Genomic DNA, 13044 nt, shown 5'->3' with positions numbered 1-13044 from the left:
AAGATTTAGCCCAACATTAGTAATTCAGGAATCACTAAACAACTTGAACAAAGCCCAAGTATATAGACATTTTCCACTGCCATATTAAGTATGCAATACTGAACTTAATGGGAAATTTAATTTTAAATGCTGAATTTGTCCCCTGTATATGACTGCAGTACATCACTCTTGCTCACATACAGCAAACCATGCCAATTTTTTTGTTTCTGTCCCCTTTAATATCAGTGGGACTATTCACCGATTGTGTAAGCAATGTAGTAACAAGTTGTAGTCTCTGAGTTCATGAGTGACACAGTCAAAATAAGTGACTTGCCCCAAGAGCCTAGGTGATCTGGACATGCATCTCCAATAAGAGCTGTTGAGAATCTCCTACTAAAATCAAACAAACAAACAAACAAAAGCCTAAAATACATTAAAATTCACTATACCTGCAATCACTTACTGTGGTTGCAAAGAGGTGTATATATGCTGCGATTCTGAAAAACATAAGCAAAAATCTTCCTTTTCCACTCTACAGCCCCTTAGTCTGAGCTTCTTATATGGGACCATGTGCATTTCCCATCACAGCTGAGTGATTTAAATTAGGACAAAAATCCTGTTTTAAAAGTATAAAATATTTTAAATATATAATTTTAAGTTTTTCTCAGAATGCTTCTTCCTCATCACAGCTGGGACTGTGTGAAGGCAGATGTGTGGGACATGTCACACAGCCTTGCTAAGGCAGGCAAGAAAGTGAGGGGCAGAGAGCAGGCTTTCTTGAGCTTCAGCAGGTTCTTCATTAAGAAAGTTTTCCAGCAAAATAAGTGGAGAGGACAAACAAGGGCCTGGCCTCAGTCACATCACTGCTGTATCCCAGTGAAAAGGGGGAACGTTCTCTGCTTACCATTGCCATTGAGACCAGTTATAAACTGAGGATAGTGTGGCAATTTAAAGTGTGAAACTGATTGTTTTTCCCAGAGGAAAACCTGAGAGCATCCTTGCAGACACAATGCAGAAAGGATGACATTAAAGGCACTACAGTTACAAAAAAGAAAAAATTCCCTGCTTGTGTCAGGCTTTATGTGCCTAAACTGTTATTGCTGAAAAAAAAAAAAAAAGAAGCAAAGGACATGGAGACATCTTTTTTCTGACTTGTTCCCACCTTGCTGGTGGCTTTGATAGTTCATATCTGTTCCTAGTTACCAGTTTAATCAGTTTAATCTGCAACAACTCCATAGGCTTCTGATTTTCCAAGTGAGAACTGCACCTGTATGCCACTTACCTTTGTCATAACCAGCCCTGTTACACTGATGGGATTTAGGAGCACTGGAATGTGGCTCAGTGCCAGTGCATGACATGTTACAGATGAAAGCTATTCAAATAATATTAATTATTTTGCACTTGTACTAGAAGCCAGCAGAGGATCATGTTGACAGGCAACTTGCCAGCACCCCAAACCCACTCATTTCACAGCTGTGGGACTCTCATGTTCCACTGTCAACCTGCACAGCCTGCTGCCAGAAGCCTGAAGGCAAACTGTAAGTTTGAATACTGGAAAAGAGCAAGAAATGGGCATTTTCATTTCTAGAAGCAGAATTTGCATATGAATTAAATGTGTGGGATTTGGAAACTGGATGAAGCTTTTCCTTTACGTAGAGTGATCACTTGAGAGTTCCTGGGAAATCCTCTCACCCAACTGTGGCTGTCAAAAATTTCTCCTAGGCACCAAGGCCCCCTCAGCAGTAGATGAAGAGACAGGCATCTCAACATCATCCTTTGTTAAAACTGGTATCAAAGCCCACCATTTGGAGGTACCGACCTTTTTCTATTAACTGCAGGGAGGTCTGGACAGACAGACAAAGCTTGGGGCACAATTTAGGGGTGAAAAAATTGAGGTGAGGTGAGTCCCTCCCCCCGCTTTAGGTACATATAGAAAGAGTAATCAGAATGTATGAAGAGGCAGGGTCCCTAAAGCTAAGAATAGCATCCAAGGCTCAGAAGCTGTTGTGTATTAAATAGATATATATAAAGCTGCACAAATACATTAATACATAAGCATTTGGGGATTTCCAGTTAAACCAGTTATAGAGTGTAACAAGCCCCTTTTCTCTTCAATGGAAACTATTTTAGTAGGTTCAGTTAAACTATACTAATTAATGTTTGCACTGGTTATTTATTTATTAAGCCTTGAATTTGTTAATGTTTTAGTAATGCATGGATTATGGCATATTATGGGAGATAAATTTTCCCATAGAAATCTGCTGGCACACACAGGATCATGTCATTTAACATCACCAGAAGGCTATCACATGCTATTTCTCATCTCCCTGCTTCTCTGATATATATTGTATTTGCATGCACACCTGCACATAAATAGATATCCATATGCCTACCACATTAAGAATTAGGCAATGATTTAAAGTGGAAAGTATATAAAATACATCTGTTAATAATTTCATACGTTTTTAAAACATATAGTGGTAGATCTGCATGAAGTGGGGCATTACCATAATACTCTGAGATGATTCAATGAGTTTAAGCAACTTCAGTGTAAACCCATAGCATTTCATGATTTGGAGGCATTGGATTAGGTTTCATTTCAATATTAAACTCTGTTACACCACCCACAGCAAATGCCACCAGTAAAAAAAAAGCTATTCCAAGCACAAATGTGTCATCAGCCTGGACCCTTGAAATATTGACATGAATAAGTGAGATTTAAGGAAAAGCTTTAAATTTTAAAATAATGTTGAAACAGGAAGTGAAAATTGAAGACTCACTGTCCTTCTTAGCTAGGGATAAGGGGATCTTTGCAGCTCTCCCCCCAAATTCTTTGCATGCAGACCTCCTATTTACAGGGTTGTGCTAAATGGTTATGGGCAGCACACTGCAGGAAGCATCTTCTTTTCTTGCCAGGATAATTTTGAGGGCAGTAAATGAAATACCTATGGCCTAATCATATTATTAGTTTGTATGCATACAAACTAAAAATAGATTGAAAGCAAGGAACACAAATTAATGTTTCCAAAGTCATGTATGCAGTTGTCTTACATATATCTCTGAAGGGTATGTTGTTAATATGTCTAAGCCAATAGTTTTGGGTTCACAGTAATTGCATACTATTTATTTACAAATCTTCCCCAGCAGTATGTGCCTGTTACCTAAAGCGATGGAGCAGGTCCCGGTCATATGTCTGTCTCTAAACCTGGGCCAACAGTACATGACATAGCACCCACTGTGGCCTCTGCTCTGTCACTTTGCAATGCGATTCTATGTAGTTTTACTTGAATAACATAAAATAACATATATAATGTTATTTATGTTATTTTCCACGTGAAGAACTCCTGTAAACCTTGCCGTTTTGAAACTCAGTGAGGCAGGCGTCTTAGACAAGCTGAAAAACAAATGGTGGTACGATAAAGGTGAATGTGGACCCAAGGACTCTGGAAGTAAGGTCAGTCGCTACAGTTCGGGACCTACTATCGTGTTCACAAAGCAGTAGAGGAAGTAATAAACAAAATGACATAGAGATAAAATAAGCAGCTGTAGACACAGAATCAATCAGCTTTGGCCCATCTTGATGGGGGTCGCACTTTAATTTAAGGAAGCACTATGCATTTTAAAGTCTTCAGTGATAAAAATCACCAAACATCATCCCACATATTCAGAGCATCCCCTGAAGAAATACAAAGCAGATTTTTGGGTTTGGAAGAGGCAGGCTGAATTAGTTGTTTCCTTCCTTCCTGGAGGGGATGGACTTCTCCCATTGACTGCTTAGGAAATGTCCCTTCACATCTTCTTTTGGAGCTGGCCTACCTCAGCATTGTCTGAAATGGAGAAATGCTAGCAGGAAGGACTGCCTTTCATCACTGGCCAGGAAGGTGGTGTCTGGCTGCCTTTGGGGATGTCCCTGGCTCCTTGAGGGCCAAGGAAAACTTAACTTGAGCTTTGAAGTGAAAGGCTTCAGTAATTAATAGTTTCTATAGCTTCCAGTGTTTATCCTAGTCCATACCCAAACAGTAATCCTGACAACTCCTTCTCTATATGGGGACAGACCCAGAACCAAGTATTTTCTGGTGGTTGGGAAACACCACAGTCAGTGCCAGCCCTGTATTTGGGGAGTCTGACATTTCTTCAAAGTACCTGACTCCATGCCAGCCTCTTCAGCCACAGCTAAAAGGAAAGAATGACAGGCACTGACTGCTTGCTGCCTGCATGTCCCAAGACTTACCTTGGTAAAATTAGCGTGGGAAACAAGCTTTCAACACATTTCACTTTTTCTGGCAAGTGCTTTGAAAAAAGGAGTGAAAACCATTTAAGAGGATGACAGAGTACCTGTAAATAACAGCTGAGAAAGCCTCAACCCACCACCTACATTAGGGCAGGTCTTTCTCAGTCCTGCCTCCTCCTTGTTTGCAAGCACCATGTTAACAATTGCCACCAGAGGAACAGTCACCTCCAAGATACTCATACTCCTCCTAGCCAGCTAAAAAGGCACAGACAAAGCAGAACCCGGCTATGAGCCCCAGTCACCTCTGTATGCCCATGGAAACCTTTGCTGTGCTCATCTACTGATTACACAATGAATAGTGCCTCTTTAAATTAAACATACAATTTTTTTGCAGTCTTCATAAGTTAAAATTTCATAGAGATTACAATCCGAAGTTAAGTACTGTCCTTACTTTAGCTAAAGATTATATAGTCTGCATAAGAATAAAGCTTTATAAGTATTTTAAGGCACACAATGTAGCATATGAAGTCAATCCTGAGAGAGTTCCTTGAGAACTGTGCTAAAAAAGCACATGGATTTCAGGTCAAAAAAATGTGCTTCATAACTAAGCAGTGAAGTATAGAGAAATATAGAATAGTTATTTACTACAATACACCCAAGAAGGTGATTGTAAAATTATGTATATTTAATAATTTTCTAAAGAAAATCCTCACTTTTATCTAGATTATGAATAATGTATAAAATTGCATAAATTGATATTTAGAAGTACACTGTTACTGAGCTTGGTAGTCCATGGGCATATTCCAGAACTGTATCTATAGTAAAATAAAACCAAAATACCATAATAGGTAAGAGGCAAATATATCACATGTATGGTACAGGGTGCACTTTAAAAGGAAGTGTTTGTTCAAAGAAAGAACTTAAGCCTTACATGTTATTTTCACCTGTTTTTTAAGTATCAGAAGCCCAGTCTAGATCTTTTAATGCCTATCACAAGTACAATTACTGGTTTTTGTAAAGATCAAGCAGAGTCTTGTCTGATATAAATGGATTTCTGGATTCCGAGGCTTCTGAAGAGCTTTACATAAATGCAGTTTCATATCAGTGCTGAAATGTCCCCTAAGGAGAGCTAGACATGTCATTGTTTAATTCTCCACGTAATGGAAGTAATGCTTTGCAGTAAGCAAGCAATGACATCCTGATATGTTGGCAATATACTTAGAATATTTTTTATGCCAACCAGGAAAACTAGTTGCTTAAAATATATTTTATAGATCCAGATAGGTCAAATTTTGCTGAAGTATGTAAACAAATGTCATTAAATTTCAGCTAAATGTTGTTATTTATGTCTATTTCTAATGTTTTAGTGTGTGGTTTGTGCTTCTTGGGATCCATTTTCCAGGGTTAACTGTGTCACTTCTGTTTTCCCAGGACAAGACGAGTGCCTTGAGTCTCAGCAACGTTGCTGGAGTCTTCTACATTCTGGTTGGAGGCTTGGGCTTGGCAATGCTGGTGGCTTTGATAGAGTTCTGTTACAAGTCCAGGGCAGAGGCGAAACGAATGAAGGTGGCAAAGAGTGCACAGACTTTTAACCCAACTTCCTCGCAGAATACCCAGAATTTAGCAACTTATAGAGAAGGTTACAACGTATATGGAACCGAAAGTATTAAAATTTAGGGGTAGGACTTAGGGCCTACTACAGCGAGTGGGTGATGCATCTTGTAACGCAGTGTTGTGACATGTCTGTCTAGTGGTGCTTGCTTCTGAACAGAGCTTTATATTTTGAAAATTTCAGTGCAAAGTGGTTCAGTTCTTTTGGCTGCAGATGTACAGTATATTATTCTATGTTGCTAATAGACATCTGCATTGCAAGGAATTTTTAACATGAAAAATACATTTTGAACAACTCAAAGTTGTCAAATCACTTGAGAGATGACAACTATTTTAAATGAGAAAGTAAATATCCAGAGGGCCAGTTTTTCAGTATTTGATTGGAAAATCTGTTTTCCTAAAGGTTTGCACTCTACTAGTGACAAGTTGCTGCAAGCCTGTATTATTCGATTTTGGCCCTGTCTGTAACCAAGATTTAGGATAGGCAACATCACTGAACCATAGTTAACTTAATGGAAGAAAAGGCACTGTTACAAGAAGTCTAAATGTTGTTTTACCTTCTCTCCCTCCTCCCCTCTCTGTTCCTTCACCCTCCCTTTGATACATGTTTTATGCTAATTGTGCGGCTTCCCCCCCAATATCGTGCTTCAGGTCAATTTTTGCCCAGAATAGTAGTCACAAAAAGTCACTCAAAATAGACCCTGATTATTGTCCTCAGCTTTCAGTAACAAACCTCCTCACCTAGGTCAAGACTAGTGTATTTTAGACATTCATGCAGTGATTTTGGAGGCTGAAGCACTGATGCTGCCGAGCTGCGTCCTGCATAGCTCCCCTGAGTAGGTGTGCAGGGATGGTTTACTAATGTACTTGCTCTCATCCGTACAGTGAGTATCTTGCCAACTAATCATTAGACAAATCGACTCTCTGACCTTTGGAAATGGCATGCAGCAGCAAATTGAGCTTCTAAATATAACTTTTACGTAGCTCCCAAGCTATGCTGGCTGCTGTATAAGTGAACGTGCAGCTAGCACCCCACTCTGTCATGCTAGAGCTCCCTTGCCTTTGCAAATAGCAAGCCACATGTCTCCTCTGTTAACAAAAATCTTCAGCTACATTTTCCCGAAATCACTGAGCCATCCCTATAGTGGAAGTAGGAAACACAAATCTAGGGAAACGAGATTAATAATATAATACTTATGATGCCGCCTAGAAAAAAAAAAAAAATGCTTGTAGGAAACCACTGGAGATACACTTATTATTTTTTATTTATTATTTATATAGCGCTGGAGTAGACGGCGCTGTACAATAGGTGAAGTGTGCCAAACACATAACAGGTCCCTGTCCCGAGGAGCTTACAGCCTAAAGGCACAGCCGGTACAATACCGAACCATACAGTACAGAGCAAACACAGAGTGAGCAGAGAATGCTGCTTGAGCAGGATAGCTGGAGCGCTGCGAGGAATAGGTGGGTTCTCGGGGCGCGAGGGAGGGGGCTGGCTGGGAAACTCTGCCCAACACACTGTTCTGGGTAGTTTTCTTTTCTTCCCTGTTCTAGGAGTCATGACCCTGGGTATATTCTGATTGTAACAGAGCTGCCAATTTCCCCATGTAAAAAAAAAAAGTGTTAGCTATGCACTTTGTTCACTAGTGAAAATGTGAGCCATAGTATGTGTCAAGAGGACTCCAGGAGTATAGGCCAGTGTTCATTACTCTGAACTGGGAACCAGGACTTCCAGATGCTAATATTAATCTCCCAAGTCCACTCCCTACTGTCAGCAATAAGGGTCTTAAAAAGAAGTAATCCTCTGCAAGTCATCGTGCAAAATGCAAGTGAGGGTGGTTTTTTTAGTGATGTGCTCATAACTCAAGAGTGTCCCCAGGCTGGTGTAAAAGCAAGAATTCCAGAAAACATATTTCTTAACAAGTTTACAGGGTGCAATGCATTCAAAATACAGTCTTAAAAAAAAACAAACAAAAAAATTAAGCTTTCATTTAAATACTGACCTGACTCCAATTGGCTGAGCATGCTAAACATGGCATGACTTGACAATCCCCACAGTTGCCACCTAGCTCTGTGATTCCAGTGCAACAGACACTGATAATACTTGCAGAATTTTTTTTAGTCTTAGTGTTTTCTTGTAATAAAAAAATAGAGCTAACTAAGTTTTGTATTTAAAGGAAAGATCATAAGCACCTTACTCTAAAGTTTGGATTTCTGTGGGATTTGTTGCAACACAGAGATGAATTCCTATTGGAAAAATGTATTTTAAACAACACAAAAAAGATACAAAAACTTTGCATTTTATTTTATTGAAAATTCATTTTCGGGTCAGTCAAAACTTCTGATAGTTAACATTTTAGGGTGCAGACTTTTAAAATTCACAGAAAAAGTTACAAGGATTTTGAACAAATATTTACAGACTTCTGAAATTCTTTTCTGCTTATTTGATGCAATATTTACCTGAGAAATTTCAAGTGAACTTCTTATAAAAATGCTTGTGCTATATGTGGGAGACTGCCAAGGCCCAGTCATCCTCTCCTGGCCAGACTGGCAGCAAGAGGTGCCTGTGTGCCACATTGTGCAGGGGGACTATGCCATCTGTTCCTACACGTGCTAGTCATAAACCCCTGCTTAGCTGGCAGCATTACAGAGCCCACAATGATGACTGCACATAATTCTGTAAAAATATGTCTGTCTTATGCATTTTGAAACCTTTGATATGTTTATTTATCCAAGAAGTAAAGAGATCATATTGGAACTAAAACCTGCTAATATGGAAAGATGCCTGGTGGTTCTAACCTGCATGAGTAACCAGCACACTGACTTTTTAAGCTAACATCAAACAATTTTAATGGTATATGTAGTAAACTAATATAAAATAGCTTAAATAACCCTCTTGACAATTAATGTTCATTACCATGATTTTTATCTTAGTTTCATTCAGTCAATCACGAGTTACCTCAGGGAAATTCACCCTGCCTGTGAGGCAGCTGAAAATGAAAATGAAGGACTAGTCTGTATGTGTGGACTGGTCTTTATGATAATGGACTAGTCTATATGTGTGGGATAAAGACATTCAGAGGGGCAGACAGGCAGTTGCCTCTGCTGAAGGCAGGGAAGAAAGTTTGCTTTAAGGAGGGAATAATCCCTTCCTCTTCCCCTGGGCAGTAGATTTGCCATTAGTATTAAGCCTTTAGTGTACAAGTGGAGCTGATACCAAGAGCAGTGAGGAGCTTAACATCCTTCTCTCCAGCTGCTCTAAGGCAAAGCCCTGCTGAGTTCCTCACCCCAACACACAGGCTTTTGAAGGGGTTGTCCCAGTATCCAGCCAGCCACCACCACCGCCTCTCCATGGCCTTCTCAGTGGGCCATGAAGCTCAGGAACCAGCTACCAGCTCAGCTGCCTTCTGTTGCTCTCCCATCCCATGCTGTTGTTTATAATTACAAAACTACAAAGAACAATGAAAAACATCATTATTACAATTAACTACAAGAAAAGGTGAAGTGTTACGGGATGGCTCAGTAAGTGCATAATGTACTTATTTTGACTTGTATACTTCCAATTTCATAGTCACAAGAGAAAAGGTCATTAAAAGTTCATCTTAGATATTTGTGCCAAAGACACCTCCATGTGACCCAAGTACTAGAGGAGCCTGAACAACAAAAATCCCCACACAGGCTAGGATATTTGTATTACGCAGACTGAGGATACCAGTTTCCGTAATTTCCATTTCCTGTTAGGAACAAGGCAGTCAGTGTTTTCACGTGATTAATTCCACAACTAATTTAACCAAAACTAATGACAAATTTGAAAATACCTTATCACTATTAACCACATACACTTACTGCAAGGAGACTTTCACAGTTTGGATAATATTCACAGTAAATTCTGAGACTTTTCCCTCTTATCCCAGCCACTCCTCAAACTGTGTCTGCATCCAGGCCATACATCTGAACTTGTAGCAGCACAGTTAAGCAGAGTATCAGCCTGGCTTGTTACCTATAGCATAGTTTAAAGTACAGAGCAGATGCTTACCTGGTTACTTGGCTTTATGCCACTGTCCCAAGTACAAGTTTGACCTGCTCCTCCTGGCTTTTTAAGTGTCTGAGTTGTCCTGTGGTGTGTTGCTGAGCTGTTGTTAGTCTCTGCACTAAGAGGACATGAGTTATTTCCTTGCAGCTTTTCTGTTCTTCTGTGGAAGGCTGCTGAGAAAGTGAGAAAGTGAGAAAGTGGTGTTCTTTTTTTTTTCTTCTTTTTTTTTTTGTCCTTTTTTTGTTCTTTTTTTTCCCCTCTGGATGCCTTTTATTGTCTTTCTGTCCTGAGTGTGTTGTCAATGGCCATAAAGTTATTTAGACTGAGCTACTAAAGCAGTTACATACAACTCGTATATCCCATACAAATCTGAGTGCTCTCACTCAGATTTCCCAGTGGGAAACTCTGAATGGCCATGAACAGATAGCTGATCAATGTGCTGGAGAGACACAATGATGACGTTCTGGGAAATTTAGCACATCTGGAGTTAGCCATCCCTTTTCCACCCAAGTTTGCTTTCTAATCTGGTTTGGACTCTCATCCCTCTTCCACACTAAAGCACCTTTAGCTTTTTCTTGCCATTGACCAGAACATGTTCTCTGCACTTCTGCAGACAGAGTACCAGTACCCATTTGCAGTGGGACTCAGGACATGCACCATGTGGATCTGTACCACACTGCATTGTGTCTGTGCTTTGCAAATGCAGAGATTTTTATTTGCTGTGGGGAAGTAGTTGAAGTTTTTGGTACCTACTTCCTCATCACCTCTGCCACTCTTTTTGTATCCAGGTGTTGTTTTACATCAAGATGTTTGGTAACAGTCCCTGTCACAAAGTACAGTGGAGGCAGGGAAAGTTTTCAAAGGATTTCCTTTACCAAAGCTGTGGTTTTTCGATGTAAGGGGAATGCCATAAGGCCCTCTGTAAGCTGAGGCCTTTTCCTGAATTTGGGTGCTCTTGAAGGCTGAAGTTTTTAGGGTAATTGGTTTGGAAAGTTGCTTTTAAATCCAAGCTCCCGTCTGTACCACAAACAGCTGCTGTATTTTTGACAGCTCTTTTTGAAGGAGCTACTGATAACAATGCAATATTAGACTGATGCATTTCCACAGAAATGCACCAGAAGCGGTGAAAATGTTTGGGAGTTTTAAGGACTCTTCCTCATCCCTATATACTCATATATAAAATTAACTCCACATATCAAACACCAGCTCAGGATTTCACTGCTACCTCAGAAGAAGAAACTGGGCTCAGAGGGATAAAGTTCAAAATGTAGAGATTAGTAATAAAGCAAACAAAATGACTTTATGATGTTTGTCATCCCTTTGCTCCTATGTGATGCATCCTCCTATCTCCCTTTTTTCCCCAATTGGTATTTCAGACTGCATCCCTGCACACCATTTACATAGCTTCTTCTGACTAGAAATCAGATTTCCCCACTAATTAATATCTTAACATGGTTATCTCTGAAATCTCTTTCAATGTAGTATAGTTTGGATGCCTTGCTGCATTGTTTGACCTTAGACACCCTAATTTTAGTCATCTGGAAATCACTTACTTTAAACTAGTCCTCTTGGCTTTTTTTATAATCACATGAGAGAGCCCTGTTAGATTAGACTACTGATTTTTGGATGACTAAAGTTAGATGGCATAACTATAAATCTTTTAACAAATCCAGATTTTTTGCTTGAGTAATTTAGTCCCTAAACAAGATATTTTGTTCTGATTTACCTGAAACTAAAGATTTGTAAGTAAAAAAATTTAAGCCTTCTTATGGAAAATTTAGATATAATGTAGAAAAAATGTAGAAAACTGTATTTTGTCTCAATAAATAATATTTTCTTTGAAAGTTATCACCTTCTCTAATGGTAGGAAAATATGTATATGAAAGAGATTTGAGGACAGTTCTCAGATTTCCTGATACTAAATATTTGCTCTGTGAAAATAAGTAACAATTTCTTTAGATTTAAATGATAGAATTGCCAGAGGGATAGCTGATACAGCTGGTGCAATTTATAAACAATTTTCAGACATTCCTAGTTGAAGGTCAAAGCCTATAAACACCTGTGCATGACTTTATTCACAGATGCTAATGCTTTCAGGTTCCAAAAGGTCTTCTCACTGTATATAAATTTATTTTGAAGCAGTTTAGATGAAGGTATTAACTCTTCAGTTAATTTCATGATCAAATTCAGATTTTATATTTAAATCAGTAACAATTTATTGTTATGAAATTTACCCTCAGAATTGCTAGTATTTTTTCCCCAGTAGACTTAAGTGCTATGTATTATATTTATGATGATTACTATTTTTATATTTAACATTAACATGAAAAAATGCAGATGTCTAAAATTTAATATTTTGGTGTTTGCTGTGTCCTGGTTGGCTGAAGGACAGAAACATTATAACACTTTCCTCTCTTCTGCTTCTTCTTCAAACCTAGCTTACCTTTTCTGAAGCCATAAGAAACAAAGCCAGATTATCCATCACAGGGAGTGTGGGAGAAAACGGACGTGTATTGACTCCCGACTGCCCGAAGGCCGTGCACACTGGAACTGCAATTAGACAAAGTTCAGGATTGGCTGTAATTGCATCGGACCTACCATAAAAACCAAAAAAATAATTGAGTGCCTTAATCAAACTGTGTTGGTGACTGATGGGAACACAGCACAGACTGTAACGACATGGGAGTGTCATTGATGAACTAATAATTTGGCTGAGAAAGGGAAGTACGTCCAAATGCGCCAGACATCATCAGCAACAATGTGTGCATGAGCTCAGCTCGGAAACCCAAACTCAGATTTTATATCAGGAAAATTCATAATTTAGTTTTGTTGGGGGGAGGGGGCTGGGAAGGGTGTATTAACAGCAACAAATTTCACTTGAGTGGACTTAAAACTAATAAGACTTGCCAATTTAGCGCATTAAACTGTGAAGAACATGCTCAGAAAGGACACCATTTTGGTCTTTGTCTTGACAAAGAGAGACAAATAGCTATAGAAGTCAATGAACATGCTAACCTGTGTCTCCAGAACATCAATATATACAATGGAAGAATACTCAGCTGTTCAGCTGTAGAAATGAATCACTAAACTGTGATAAAAAAATAATAAATATGTAAATCCTGTGAAAAAAATAAAGAAATTATTTACATTTTCTTTGGAAAAAGAGGAGTATTGAAACATGCTTGCTTTT

At 39.0% G+C, this 13044-nt stretch overlaps 1 protein-coding gene and 1 long non-coding RNA gene across 3 annotated transcripts in view; one reads left to right on the top strand and one right to left on the bottom strand.

Moving 5' to 3' along the window:
* GRIA4 (glutamate ionotropic receptor AMPA type subunit 4) overlaps nt 1–12882 on the top strand; it is a 219543-nt gene extending 206661 nt beyond the window's left edge. Inside the window, exons 14-16 of one of the 2 annotated variants that reach the window (XM_069014697.1) lie at nt 3319–3433; nt 5642–5776; nt 12293–12882. In XM_069014697.1, the coding sequence (XP_068870798.1) occupies nt 3319–3433; nt 5642–5776; nt 12293–12457 (415 nt within the window). In that variant the 3' untranslated portion in view covers nt 12458–12882. The remainder of the gene's footprint in view (nt 1–3318; nt 3434–5641; nt 5777–12292) is intronic. The other variant, XM_069014706.1, reaches the window with a different exon arrangement.
* Nucleotides 8128–12935, bottom strand: LOC138110057 (uncharacterized). The gene is made up of 4 exons (XR_011150776.1): nt 12870–12935; nt 12298–12404; nt 9858–10027; nt 8128–9270 (listed from the first exon to the last, which is right to left on the bottom strand). It is a non-coding gene; the product is annotated as an uncharacterized lncRNA (long non-coding RNA).
* Nucleotides 12936–13044: the final 109 nt, after the last annotated feature.

This window comes from Aphelocoma coerulescens, chromosome 1 (genome assembly GCF_041296385.1).
Source record: "Aphelocoma coerulescens isolate FSJ_1873_10779 chromosome 1, UR_Acoe_1.0, whole genome shotgun sequence".
In the NCBI taxonomy this organism is placed as follows: Eukaryota; Metazoa; Chordata; class Aves; order Passeriformes; family Corvidae; genus Aphelocoma; species Aphelocoma coerulescens.
This window is presented reverse-complemented; position numbering and strand designations above follow the sequence as displayed.